This window comes from Antechinus flavipes, chromosome 3 (genome assembly GCF_016432865.1).
Source record: "Antechinus flavipes isolate AdamAnt ecotype Samford, QLD, Australia chromosome 3, AdamAnt_v2, whole genome shotgun sequence".
NCBI lineage: Eukaryota > Metazoa > Chordata > Mammalia > Dasyuromorphia > Dasyuridae > Antechinus > Antechinus flavipes.
In genome coordinates, this window is record NC_067400.1 from 589,846,315 (window position 1) to 589,861,091 (window position 14,777).

General features: G+C 38.2%; 1 protein-coding gene across 5 annotated transcripts in view; it reads right to left on the bottom strand.

The window, feature by feature from the left end:
* SPEN (spen family transcriptional repressor) overlaps positions 1-14,777 on the bottom strand; it is a 78,508-nt gene that overhangs the window by 22,023 nt on the left and 41,708 nt on the right. For 4 of the 5 annotated variants that reach the window (XM_051988466.1, XM_051988463.1, XM_051988462.1 and 1 more), the window contains 2 exons: positions 3,531-3,691; positions 2,558-2,758 (listed from right to left, as the gene is read on the bottom strand). In XM_051988466.1, the coding sequence (XP_051844426.1) occupies positions 2,558-2,758; positions 3,531-3,691 (362 nt within the window). The remainder of the gene's footprint in view (positions 1-2,557; positions 2,759-3,530; positions 3,692-14,777) is intronic. The other variant, XM_051988464.1, reaches the window with a different exon arrangement.

Genomic DNA, 14,777 nt, shown 5'->3' on the forward strand with positions numbered 1-14,777 from the left:
TCTCTCTATATATATACATACACCAAGTTCATATATATAGCCTTGCCTTTCCCTTACCTCTTCTGTTACTCATAGGGTAATCACTGCCAAAAGATACCTATGTGTGAAGCTTTATTTAATAAAGGTACCTGTGAACTCCTAACTTTCCAAAACAGAAATGAATCTGCTTGTTGAGCATGGTTAAATAACAAATCAATCAACACCCTGGTCACTTTTAAACCCCAAATTGTGGTCATTTTTTTTTTCAATCTTAGGCTCCTAGCGCTACTGTGCAGACCTTTAGGCAAAGGGTTTAGGATACAAAACAAAAATACTCAGAAATCAGCTAAAAACTAATTTAACTTTATTCTTAATTCAACAAAATTTCTCAAACACCCTTGGTGGTTGATGTCATACTAATTAACTTAGTGACCCAAAACCACGAATGCAGCAATGTAATCAAATATAGGAATTATCCTTTAATATCACATGGTTGAAAAATCTTTGCTTGAGGACACTGGTGTTTTACAGAAGGTCTTTGTTGGGTGCAATGTGATGGGGAAGAGAGGACAAAGTCTCCCTGGTTCAGTTTCCAATTCAGCCACTAATGAACGGCCTGGCTCAAGAATGGCTTCTTCTTATATATCTGTCTATAAGCAGGCAACAGTACTTAAATACAACACAATGTAGGCTGGCTCCACAGCTGCATTACTCTCATATCCAACTTGTGACTATCCATATAAAGAAACAGTATTAAAAATTATTAGTATCATTCCTCAAGTCAATTCATATTAACTGGTTTTAAAGGAAGACCTGCCGTAGTCTGGCTTCCAATGGGCTCCAGGGTTATGATTCTCACAAGTCCAGAATAAACACAGTGCCTTAAGCCTAACAGAGTCTCTTCCTTCCATTCTAAAAACTGATATGAAGGACAAAAGTAAAAATTCCTATTTGGTGGTACTCAGCAATTTCCAAAGGAAAAAATAACATGGAATATTCAGGAACTGTACTTTAAGTGAATTCCACTTCACAGCCTTATGAGACCAGAACAGCAGAAGGGTCTTTCACTAGAGACAGAAAGCTTATTAGCTGTTTAACAACATCTCTTTTTCCTTCATCATAAATCAATCAGCTACCAAACCCTGCCCACTGAAGATTCAGGAGAATTTACCAAGCCATACTCTAGGCAAACCAAGAATCACAGCTTCTCAAACCCCTAGGTCCATCCAACTATGTTACAAAGGAAACTGCTATAGAATAATGCTGAGTGAACAACAAAATCTCTTTGAGAATTAACAAATAAAAACAAAGCCATTCTCATTCCAAAGTCCTGGGAAGCATCATCAAATGATGCAAAAATTAATCTTATCATTTGACAACAAAGGAGAAAACCTATTATCTAATCCAATGCGACAGCTATTCCCAGTTCACAGCAGCCTACCAAATAGAGAAGTCCCTTAAACTTAAGGTGAGCTTTGTCCTGGCAAAATATCTCTAAATTAAAATGATCAAAGTCAACTCTGACTTTCCTAGGAAAATATTTTTTAAAACTGCATTGTCTTTCTCTTAACAGGAAAAAAACAACATCATCATCAAGTTCAATAGCTAACAAACCATAAATGCTAAGTAACACCATCCAGTGTAAAATTCCTAAATGTTGCTGTGAGTTGTCAAATCCATTTTTTTGTTCATCTAAGAAATCCTCTCAGGGCAGGGGAAAGCACTTTCCTCCAGAATGATGAAAACAACCTAAGACCTCCTGGAAAAGGAATCATGTCTAAAGCCAGGAACTGAAGAAGAAAGCTCCAAATCAAAGACCCCAGGAAGAAGAGACACTGTATCTAAGGCTCAAATGTAGAATTTTGCAAACTAGAGCCCATGGGGAAAAGAAAAATCAGAGAGTTTGGACAATTCCACGCTGTGCACCACATTTAACAGCAGACTTTCAAAGAGGTACCACTATCAACAGTCTTGGTCTCAAGGTGTCCTTAGTTCTAGACTCCTGCTTCATCACACTGGGATTTATACTCGTGTGAAGCCCTAAGACCTCTTTCTGTCTTCACGGATACAGGCAATGAATCCCTCAAAATCAAATGGGTTTCCACCCAAAATATTTCTCTCTCATTGCGAGTCCATCCGGGTTATGAAAGGTGATCTAACTCCTGCTAGGTTTTTGCATAATGAAAGAACCTGTCCAACCACACTCTCCCTTCAGGTCGATGATCCTTTTTGCATGCTGCCTGCTCCCAGGAGATCATCACACCTTGACCGTCTCGATCAACTCTAGACCTCTGAACAAACGGCTTTCTTCTCTTACCAGCCCCTAGCCTGGGACTTTGGATCCTCTAACCATCACAGCCTTCTTCTCTGGGTCCCAGAGGCAGAATCCAGAGGCTTTCCCCCACAATAAGCTCCTAACTGAATACAAGTGCGTCCACCACTGACAGCTCTTGCACAACACCCTTGGAGCATGTTGATAAGGAAAGGGGAGCGCTGTGCGCGGTTAGGAGTAACACCCCTTCCCTGCATAAGCTCGCACGTCATTCACACTGAGGTCAATAGTGTCTACTTTTCTTACCTGGCCCTACCCACGCTGTCACTTCAATCTGCACGCCAAAGAAGAGTTTTCCTTTTGACGCATTCTGTGCTTTTTCCTGGTCCTCTTGCTGGCGAAAGAATACCAGGCCATACCGTTCTTCCGAGGCCCCATGGATCTGCACCGAAGTCACTTTCCCATACTTCTTAAACTCATGGAAAAGGCCATCTTTAAGGCTTGTGTCTAAATCCCCGCCCCAACAGAAACCAGAGTCATTTCTCTTTCTATTGTAACTGAGTAACTCAAAAAGCAAGGAGTCAGCGCGGGCCTCCCCTCTCTCCCTCTCTCTCTGTGTGAGTGCGGGCATTCACGTTAGAGATGGCGTGCGCTGGCTCTGTTGGCTCCTCCGAGCTAGCGTTCCCTCAGCTACTGCGCTGACTCGCTTCTTAGTCCTAAGCCTGTAGGATGTGCGGCCGGTGATAGGGCCAGAGTTTTCCTAAAGCCGCACCTCACCACGGTTCCCACTCTCCTGTACCAAGTGCCCTGCAGTGAGTCTCACTTTGTGAAATAGAACGGTTCACATTTCTGTGGCGATTTAAAGTTTACAAAGCACTTACTTTCCTCACAACAAAACTGAAAAGTAGGTAATACACATATTCTCCCCATTTTTTTTTTTTAAAGATGAGAAAGCTGAGGCTAAAAAACGGCGAGCTCAGGGCTGCTTACTTACATAAACTAAGCATTTGAGCTGGGATGCAAACCAAGGCACACTTCTGACACCAATTCAAAATGGGATGGGTGGGGAAAACTGCTTCAGATAGCTTCATTTCTAGGTGGATCATTCTACAGTTATAATTGCAGCAACTTAGAAAACCAAGAGGTTTGAAGCAGTGCCAGGTCAGAGGAATTTGCATTTTACTCAACACGTTAAATGTTGCCTTCACTGCAAAGTATCAAATTAAAATAATGTTCATTGTCTCCTGCTCCCCCCAGATGGGAGGTACATGAGAGTTACCTGTTGAGCGCACGGGAAGATTCTGAACCTTGATCCCAAAACTTTTTCGGGGCTCTTCCTTCTCCAGAGATGGAGGCAGCTGAGAAGTGGGTGCTGGCACCGCTGTGGACTGAACTGACCGCGCGGGAGACTCATCACTTGAGCTACTGCTGGAGTCACTGCTGTGAGAGGATGGAAAAAGAACTTTAGCCAAGTGCAGGAACAAACAGGACAGGTCAAGCCCCTTTTTCTATCAGTTGAAAAGCATTCATTGCCCTCTCTAATCATGACCAGAACCAAGCACTTGTGGAGAACCTAGCTCCTCCTCCTCCCCCCATTTTTACTCTAATTGTGACAAGAGAATATTCCAAAACATCTCTGAGGAGACAAAGAAAACAGGCTCAGGGAACAAAATAAAACCCTCCTGCCAGTGAAAACCAGGTTCTGGGGAATGCTGGGTTCCCTTATCCTTAATTCACATTAAATTTGAAGAAGTCAGTATTTCAAAAGCCATTGACTTCATCACGGGGGGATACCGAGAGGAAGCTCACCAGCCCGCCCTCCATGTTTAGTAGGTTTTCTTCATGAGTTCCTATGGCCAACAAGTGTGGCCATGTGGTGGTCAGTCCTCTAAAACCAAATAGATATCAAAGATCAAAGATCAAAACTAGGGGGACAGTTTCAAATGTCAAAAATTCACTTTATGATGTCACAAACCATGGGTGAAATGTACCAGAGTTGTATGGTAGGTAGCTGAAAATTTATTTACATTTCAAAAAATAACTGGGAAATTTAGAGAGCAGTTCAGGCTTTTCTCCTGTGCAAACAAAATACCCAAATCAAAGAAAGGGAAAATTAGCCTCAACATGTCTCCTTTAAACTGTGAAGGAGGACAGGCTATTTAATAATTATCACAATTATCACATATAAAATCCACTACAGTTTTTGTCAATTGTTTTCAACAAAAAATTAAAAGTGTATGAAAGTCTGTAATCCAAACAAACAAATCTGAGTCCCCAACCCAGGTGATGGAGTGTGTGTGTGTTGGGGGGAGCGGGGCGGGGGAAGAGTGAGGAAGGGGGCTTCCCACTGAGCAAACAGAGCATCACCCAGCACAGACACTCTACCACTTTAAGCTGTCAAAATTTAATGATACTACACTTTTATAGAGAATGTTAAGATATTCAGAGTCAGAGGTTTAGGTTCAATTCCCTACCACCCCATCTGACCATAGGCAAGTCACGTAAATCCTCAGTATCCTCCCTCTTCTTTAAAATGAGGTTTGCGTAATCCTATGATTCTGTCAAGTTTACAAAATATCCCCTTTATAAAGACCATGAGAGGAGGTTCTAGGAATATTTTTCCCCACTTAAAAATAGGAAAACGGCTCAAAAAGATGAAATGTCTTTAGAGAGCTAGGACTCTTAGCTAGGGTGCAATCAAAACCAATATGTGATAGAGAAAAGAACCTTAGAATCCAATCTAGAAGACTACTGGGGAAGGGAAGCAACAGATCCTCACTTACCCAATTCTTCCCAAGAATCTAACTCTCTGTTGGACTCAGTTCCCCTTCAACTAACGCAGCTATCTAGTATTGTTGTGATCTTGGAAAAATCCATGGTAAAAAGCCATTATTTACTCATACGAGAGGGAACACTAGGTTTTGTATGAGATAATGCTGACATTAGAAATTAATAAAACCAACTCCCACCTTACATTTTCAGCAAATAGCAACCACAGAAAGCCTACCAAGGAAATAACTGCTGTTCCATGAACACCACACAGTGCAGGAGTTACCCAAGAAAAGAGTTTCTGTAACAAGATTAAGATGAGAAGAGGTACTAACAATGCAGAAAAGACAGTATGTATGAGGATTTTCCTCTGCTTATGATAAATGCCACAAAACACAACCCCACATTAATCTATGGGCAATACATGAGTAAATATTTAAGTAAGTTGAAAAGAAAAGGCTACTATGTTACTCGTGGAACACAAAAGACAAAAACTCGAGGTAAGGTTCGGTTATATTAAGATAACAATGCCAGCTTACATTTTTATAGCACTTCAAAGCATTTGACTCCGCAACTCTTTAAGTAGGCAGAACAAGGTGATCCCTACTTCCCCCTCTGGGGGGCCTCAGTTGTTGTTCTTTATAAAAAGGTTTATACTGAAGAGCTCAGACTACTCCCTCCCAGCTCTAACATGCTATAACTGTACAATCTATAAGAAGGATTTGCAACTAAATACATCAGAGTAACAGCAATTCCTCTGGTGACTTCTGCTAGCAGAGCAGAATGTGGAATCAAGAAAATTTGGTTCAGCACAATTTAAAATACAAAATATGAAGATTAGCCACAAAGATGGGAGCTATGCATTATAATTTAGAATCAAAACCAAAAAGTGACCAAGTTATGTACATCCTTTGACCTAGTAATATCATTATTAGGATGTACACTCTCTCCTACTGCTAAGAAATTAAGATAAAGGGATAAAGGATACACACATGTACAAAAATATTTTCAGAAGCCCAGAATAAAGATGTATGTTCATCAATTGGGGAATGGCTGAATATACTGCAATATATGAATGTAATAGAATATTAACATACATTGAGAAATGATGAAGAGGATGGGTTGAGAGAAAGTTGAGAAGATTTATATGAACTGATACAGAGTGAAGTGGATAGAACAATAACCTTTATAATGTAAATGAAAAAATTCTGAAATAATTAAAAACTGATCAATGTAGTGGCCAAATTATGACTTCATCAGTTTTAAAATTAACGAAGCCACTCAACTCTCAGGGTAGCTAAAAGAAGTTATTGATATTTCTCTGTATATTATAATGTGTTAATGATAAAATCTCTAATAAAAAAGAAAACAATTTTTAAGAAAGTTTTTTTAAAAATGCACTAATATAGAAATTATCAGTGGTGCAAAAAGGTCAATCATTTATAAGCCAAATAGCAATGTTCATTTACACTGCAAAGTACAGGCATTTACAGTATATTAGAAGATTCCTCTTCCTTCTGGCCTTAAAAGGCCATTTGTCATAGCCTTAAAAGGTTCCTGCATTAACATAACCACCGATTTTGGACTCCTACAGAATCCTAAAAGAAACCCAAATGTTGGATGATTTTTTTGGTGGACAAATTTCTTTCTACATCATTATTACATTTCTTGATTATTATGTAGAAAAACAAGGTTTGTTACTTTTAAGATAAAAATTTCTTGCAATAACTGGTAACAAAAGTTGCTTCTTTCAATCTTGTTTTGAAAAATGAATAAATATAGGAAAATCTGTCAATATCAAAGGACAAAAAAACCCAGATTTTATGGGGTTTTTTCATTAATTTGACATTTTAAGAATTTCATAGTCCAAAACAGCTGTAAATTGCATTTGAAATACTTAAAAAGTAAAATTAAAAGAATTAAACTGAAAGTTCATCTGGGAAAAGATCCAGAGGGTATTGTGGACTAACATGTTTAATGCTCTTCTACAATATAATCTGAAAGCCAAAGAAGTCCAATTGGAACCAATTTGGTTCCAATCATTAAGAAAGGTCATATCCAGAATGAGGAAACGTTGTTATATTCTGCTACAGACTGGATCCAGAGCCCCTCTCAGAACTGTATCCGGGCCTTGGTGCCACAGTTTAGGAAAGAAGCTAAAGTCCAGCAAAAGGCAACCAGCAGGGTAAAAAGGAGCCTCAAAGCCAATTAAAGTAACTGGTCATGTTAGGCCTGGAAATTCTTGAGGGAACTGGATAGCCATCTTCAAATATTTGAAAGACTTTCAACTAGAGAAAGAATGAAGAATTCTCCTCAGTCCCAGAGGGCAGAACTAGGAATATTGAGAAAGAAGTCAGAGCAAAAGGATTTGAGTTAATATGTAGGGAAAAAAATTTTCCCAACCACTAAATTCTTCTAGAGTGTAATAAATGGGCCGCCCAATGTGCCATACCTTCCAGCAAAGGCAGGATTTAATAGTTGTAGAAAAGTACCAACTGAAAAGCTCTCTAGGAATTTATATTCTGTGTTATGGAATATTATTGTTCTGTAAGAAATGACCAGCAGGATGAATACAGAGAGGCTTGGAGAGACTTACACGAACTGATGCTAAGTGAAATGAGCAGAACCAGGAGATCATTATACACTTCAACAATGATACTGTATGAGGATATATTTTGATGGAAGTGGATTTCTTTGACAAAGAGACCTAACTCCATTTCAATTGATAAATGACGGACAGAAGCAGCTACACCCAAAGAAAGAACACTGGGAAATGAATGTAAACTATTTGCATTTTTGTTTTTTTTCCCGGGTTATTTTTACCTTCTGAATCCAATTCTCCCTGTGCAACAAGAGAACTGTTTGGTTCTGCAAACATATATTGTATCTAGGATATACTGCAACATACCTAACATATATAGGACTGCTTTCCATCTAGGGGAGGGGGTGGAGGGAGGGAGAGGAAAAATCGGAACAGAAGTGAGTGCAAGGGATAATGTTATAAAAAAATTACCCTGGCATGGGTTCTATCAGTAAAAAGTTATTATAAAATTTAAAAAAAAAATTAAATTAAATTAAATTTTTTAAAAAAAGGAATTTATATTCTGGTCTAGGTTATATTAAATGGCTTCTGAAGACTATTTCCATCACAGATTCTGAGATCCTATAAATTAATTGTACTTTTTCTAAGCCAGAAAGACACAGTCCTCTACTTCCTGAACTCTGGATCCCTATAACTTGTAGTGCCCAACAGAAACTACTGTATAACATGTAAAGCCCTTCATCTCCTATCTCACAAGCTCACCTTTTCAGGTCTAGTATGAATTCTCCCCTTCACATACTTGATAGCTGAGACCAACTGATCTTCCACTCCGATTCCCCTGCCTGAAATGGTCACCAACTCTCAACATTCCTTCAAGGTTCAGCTCAAGCTTCATCAAAGTCTTTTCTTGAAAGGAAGTCACTTCCTTTCAAAATGAGCTAACATGAGGTTAGCACTGTTCAAGCTTTAAAATAATACATACACTTGAGCTATTGTTCTGTCTTTACTGATACATACTCATGGGGTTGCCCAGGATTAGACTGTAGCCTTCAGGGAAGTAACTGTTTCACTTCTGCCTTTGTACCCTCAGCACCCAGTTCAGGGGATGGGAATGCTCAGAGGAGGGAATGCTTCCTGGAGAGCTGCCTAACGGACCCAGAAAGTGACTTTGCCTGTGGTTACACTCTTAGGGAATATATTCCTATATTCATTGAATAGAGGCCTTCTTACCTCCAAACCCCAAACTATGCTCTTCATGCAACACCCTCTCCTACAAGTGTGTGTATAAGAGCTAGGTAAGTTGTTCATGTACATGCGCGTGTTTACATATTTTTCTCTGCCAGTGATACTTCGCATCTGGCTCATTTGCAGCTCAGCTAGATTCTTCAGAGACTTCTACACAACATCCACTTTTAAGAATACAGAAAAATCTGTAAAACTTATACATCAAAAGAACTTTCCAATAGGATACTATTTGCCCACAAAAACTGTGAATTTTGATTGTCGAGTTCCCTAGGCTACTCAATTCAACAGCTTATGACTCCACAGAAAAAAATAATGATATTTTATGTAGTGAGCAATCTGGCTAGAACTTAAAGCAAAAAGCAAACCCATCTTCAGCTCCTGGGGACTGACCTAACTCTTGAGAAAAAAAAATGTTTCTAACATAATCAGTTGAAGGCAAAGCCTTATGAACAAAACAAAATAGGGTGTGGGGGAGAGGAGGGAAAGGGTGACTACTGAGCTTTTTCTGGTGTAGGGTGGAGTAGCCAAGAAGCCTTTAGTCAGTGAAGCAGCACAGAGATCCTTTCTGCTACCCTGACTTTCCTCATTTTAAAGATCCCATTTGCTCTCTCATCAATCTGGTCATGCAAATAAGGGTTTCTCAAAACTGAATTCTGCTGGTTTAGTCAGAGATCATGGCTTTGGCAAAATCTCAAAGAGGTCTAAGAATTTCAAAGAATAAGATCATCCAAAGGAAAGCGAGACTTTAGGAAGCTGCTTGATATTATGAAAATACTTTGTATATGCTGTAATGTGGTGTTTTACCAACTTTAGACAATAAGATCAAAACCTTTCATTCATTTAAGTCTCTACTGCTTTACAAGAGTTAAGTATAAATTTTAATTTATATCACACACACTCACCCCTTAGTAGGATGGAATCCCTCCTCTGCTATTCTCTTTGAATTAAGGATTTGCATCAATGAAATAATTCTACTCATTGCTGAAAAGCAATTCCTGGTACATGAACTCAGTTCTGAAGTTCTCCTTCCTTTTATCCTTGTTTATCACAATCCAATTTCACTGGCTACCCAAGTACCATTTCAGGAGAAAGGAACACCACATAATAACCATCTTCTAAGGCCAATATGGATAAAATCTGACTTTTTAATTTTTAAAAATAACATGTGTCTCAAAGATAAACACTTCTCAAAAAATGAAATAAAAACAAATGGTTCTTTTTGTTCCTTAGGAAAAGGCAATTTTTAAAAATTCCAAATCAGTTAAGGTAACAGGATGCCTGCTGCTATTTATCAGTAACAGGCTGGGCTGAATTGAATAATGGCTCACCACGAGCCTTGGGCTTTGGTGAGATAGAAGGAAGTACAACTGCTGTTTTCTCAGAATTAATTTCAATGTGCACTGAGTCAGCTTCAACTGCTGCCCTTACTACTGCAACAGAAAAAGGAAAGCATTTTGGGCTTAGATTTTAAATTAAATAAGTTACTAAGAAAAAGTACTAGCAGCTGCCCACTTATAAACTTTTACTTTACGAGATCAATCTCCCTGAAAGTCATCCAAAACCCTAGGTTAAAATTGTTTCTAAGGAGACCAAATAATGACCAGGAAAGTCCACTTCTAAAATAGCTTATATCTTATACCTACATGTTTATTATAGTACCAAAATCAATTGCTTTGTGTATATTTACTTTTTAAATTTTTCTTTAAATTGTTTTTTTTTTTTTTTAAAACAAAATGACCTGAGAAACAACTTCTACAATAAAGATTACTTCTAATGGATACTGTGCTATCATCATCTTGCTTCTATGGACTCTACTCAGTCTATTATTATTCCATCCTCTATGAGCCTTCCCATATTACCAAAATGCTTTGCCACACCTCTATTTATTACTAATAAAAACCGGCAGTAAATTATTCCCTAGAGATTTCTAGGTGAAGCTGAAATTCCACACCAAAGAAATTAAACTGGTTAGTATTACTATTACTATCTGCTTTCTCAAAAACACTAAAGTACTCCTTTTATAACCATGTTTTCCCAAATTGGCATGTCCTATGGATAAGCCAGGATCTAGAAAGTGAAAGCACCCTGAGGGGTCTTATCCTTGAATATTTTCAAAAAAATACTTTGGAATCTGGTTTTTCAATTTGATTAATTTTCTTTGTAATCCTATGTGTTTTGTTTTATACATTTAAAAATAGTAGAGAGGGATCCACAAAGCTTCACCATACTTCAGAGAAATGGTAAGACCTTAGATCTAATTCAATCCAATCCTCTGTTTTAAAGAGGGGGAAACAGGTTTGTTGAAAGAAAATATTTGCCGACACATAGAATAGATAGCAAAGCAAAATTGGGAACTGGACACTCCAGTACTCTACCTTTAAATCCTAGGTGAAGTACCTTCACTGAAATATGGTACAGATGAGGACAAAAATATAATTCTATCAGTTCTTTATATAGAACTCAAATCAATATGCTTGGCATTCTTCAACAAACCCCACTGGAGGAGGGGAGAAACCAACCACAAGTCATGTTCTCAAGCTCTGACACATGTCAATAGAACTGCTAGAAGAAAAAAAAAAAAAAAATCAAAGCCACCCAGAAAGCTTGGCTCTTGTAGAATATAAGCCTTGGCATTAAAAACTTGAACATGCTTGATCTCAAAACTGATTAAATAACCATGGCTGAAATAAAAAGGGTCATTTTAAAGTTATTCTGATGCATATAAGTTTGACTCAATTCTACATTAAAATGCCTTAACTGAAATGTGAGAAAGAGCAATAAATGATCAAGAAATGGGCTCTAGCATTTCCCAATCAGCTCTTTGGTGGGAATATTTGAGAAGATTCTGCTTCTCCAATGGACAAGATAACAAGAGTTGAGAGAAGCCATCTCTTAAATCAGCCATGTGACATGTGTATACATGTATAATCCAAAATGGTAAGGAATGAAAATTTGAACTATTCTTGACAATCCAGCAATGCAGGAAACCAGAAATTCATTGAAACTGAAAATATCAACTGAGCTAAAGTGAAACCAACAAGGCCTCAGACTATGAAAGAACTTCATTAGCCTTCTGTATAGACCGCAAAGCTTTGGGACACCAAAGTACTCCCCACTCAAGGAACAGAGTGTCAAAGTGGCCCTCAACGGACATCTTATGAAACCGGACACTTTATGAAACCATAAGGTTTCCTCATTTCTTCAAACATACTTGCTTTTACAAAATAAGAAAAGTTTCCTCTTTTAACAGCAAATTGACATTTTTCAAGAGGGGGGGGGGGGGAAACCTGAAGTTGCCAAAGTAGACAGATCAAACTCATCACCCTGTCCAAACCTGAAAGAAAATTAGAACACCAAGGCCTTCCTTTTCTTGGGCAGGACTTTTTTTTATCACTAAGATGAATGTGACTCTTTGATAAAATCTTTGCTGGCTCTAACACTAGAATCACAGAATGTGGGCCATCTGAACCAGAATTCTATCTACAGCAAAGCCTCCATGTCCTCCTGTGCACTTGGCCCACACAATATTACCTTCTTCACCTTCCTTCCTAGAATTTCTAGCTTCCATTGCAGTTCACTAAGTATGGCTTCTCTCTTCATTTTCCAGGTGGTTAGATCTGACAGAGACCTGGAAATTGGCTTCTATTTACTTTGTAGAAATTCAAAAGTATACAAGCACATGCTGAATGTTAACTGCCCCCATTTTGGTTTTGTTCGCTCCACCCCGCTTCCCACCCCACCCCACTCCCCAGTCATTGTATCCCTAGCACCTAGCCTAGTACTTAAGGGTAGAAACTAAAATCTGTAAAATTAAATAATCGTTAAGTGTCTATTTAAATACTCTCAATAAGAGGGAACTTACTACATTCACTGACAATCTTCAGGTGAAATCTCAATTCACCTCTTAGAAATTTTTACCCCAGTAACTAGTTCTGTCTTGAGAGGAAGTAAAACAAATCTAATTCCTCTTAAGGTAATAACCTTCTTGAAGACAGCCAATAAACTGCTACCTGCAAAATCCAAATATTCTTTAATCCCCCATCCACCAACTGCTTCTAGCAGCCACTCCCTTAAATGGCAGGACCTTAAAGTGTCTCCAATATCTTAGCTGTCCTCTGAAAATTCTCAAACTTGGGGTACGTCCTTCCTTAATCTACAATGGCTCCTCAGCAGTTGCAACGCATTGAATCACTTTGTGATTCTATTTCTTTGTCCAATCTAACTTCGATATGGAGTCCACTACCAATTGCCAATAACTTTATTATAATAATTGGATAACTAAAGTGTTAATACAGTTAAAGTACTATCTATTCTCCCCTTTAGAATTTAAGAGTTAAAAAGAACCTCAGGTTCTTTTTAGTCCAACCTAAACAGGAATTCCCCTACTATAAATCATGTATGAGGGATGAATCCTTGGGACCAAGTACTCACTTCCAGTACAGCTCCAGAAAAAGCAAGTCTTAAGTATATATACATTACATAGCCAACTTTTTCACATTCATAAGAATACTAATACAAATTCTGGCCAATTTGGGGCATAAAGTAAAAAAGGTCAAAGTCAAAGTACTCACAAGAGTATTTTTTTGTGATGGGAAAAAAAAGCAAACATTTGAATAGTCATTAATTGGAGAACACAGATTCTTCTGTGATGTAGTAATGCAAAAATGTTATTGCAGGAAAAGATGAGGAATTTAGAATATGGACTAAATATGCACTTCTGAGGAAAGAAGCCAGAAAATACACAAAATAGCATAAATGAAAACCCCACTGAATTCACTAAAATGCAAAAACCAATTTTGCTTCCAGAAAAACAGTTAATGATGGAAAGGGGAAACGGGAGGAAATGATACATGATATTGAGAAGTATGAAAAACTAAGACTGTAACATATAGCACAAATTTTGGGTTCTCACAGACTAGGCCAGTGGAGGGCCAGCTCTAGCAGGTCCAAGCTTGAAAGGTGATCAGAGCACAGACCCAGTGAAAAAAAAATATCTATTACCAGAAAAGCTCACCAGCAAGCAGGGATGAACTTAGCCATCAGGAGATTTTGACCCACCTTTTTTTGTTCATTTGTCTGCTTGTTTTGGAGGGATTGGGGGAAGAGGGTTTTTGTTTACAAGTTTTTGTCCTATTTTCAGGTACAAAGAGAAGCTTTGAGGAGCAAGAGCTGCTCTATACCTACCCCAAGCCTCCTTCCTACCTCTGGTGGGCCATCCTGTCCAACATGCTCTGGCACTGAGAGGAGCATGTTGAGCAGCTTGAAGCCACTATTTATTGTAGTATTTATGTATTTTTTAACCATTTAATGCTTTGTCAATGACTAAAACTAAGGCAAAATCTAAAACTATTCTATCCAAAACAATGATTTCAAAATTATACAACCCCCTTAAAATTGAACAAGAAACCTCAAATTGAATATTTTTGGAATAAATTCTAGCAATCTGACTACAATTTCTTCTAGAGGACACAAAGCCATGATCTAAGCAACTAAAACTACCAAAATATAGCATTATTCAGTATTTCAAAGTTAAAAAAAAATATGCAAACACAGTTACAATCCCATTGAAATGGGAAAAACCTTTATTAAGCACTGATTCGGTTGTGTAGAGCTAAGCACTACAAATCCTAATTGTTCAATTCCACTAGAATGCCCATCTCAATGCAACTGAGAACAGAGGAAACATTCTGAGCATAATGTAAATTTCATGTTTGCTCCAAGAGAATGCAGAAACTGCACCCAAACAGGGACCCTTTCTCAAGCAAACTGCAGGTTTTTGTCCTATCTTCTGGTGCAAGAAGAGCTGGGAGGAAGAGCTGCTCTACACCTAATACCACCTCCTTCCTATGCAGGTAGATAACCCTGCCCAAAGTGCTTTTGACATTGAGGGAGGCATATTGAGCAGCTTGAAGCCACTATTTATTGTAGTGTTTATGCATTTCTTAACCATTTAATATATTTTCTCTGACA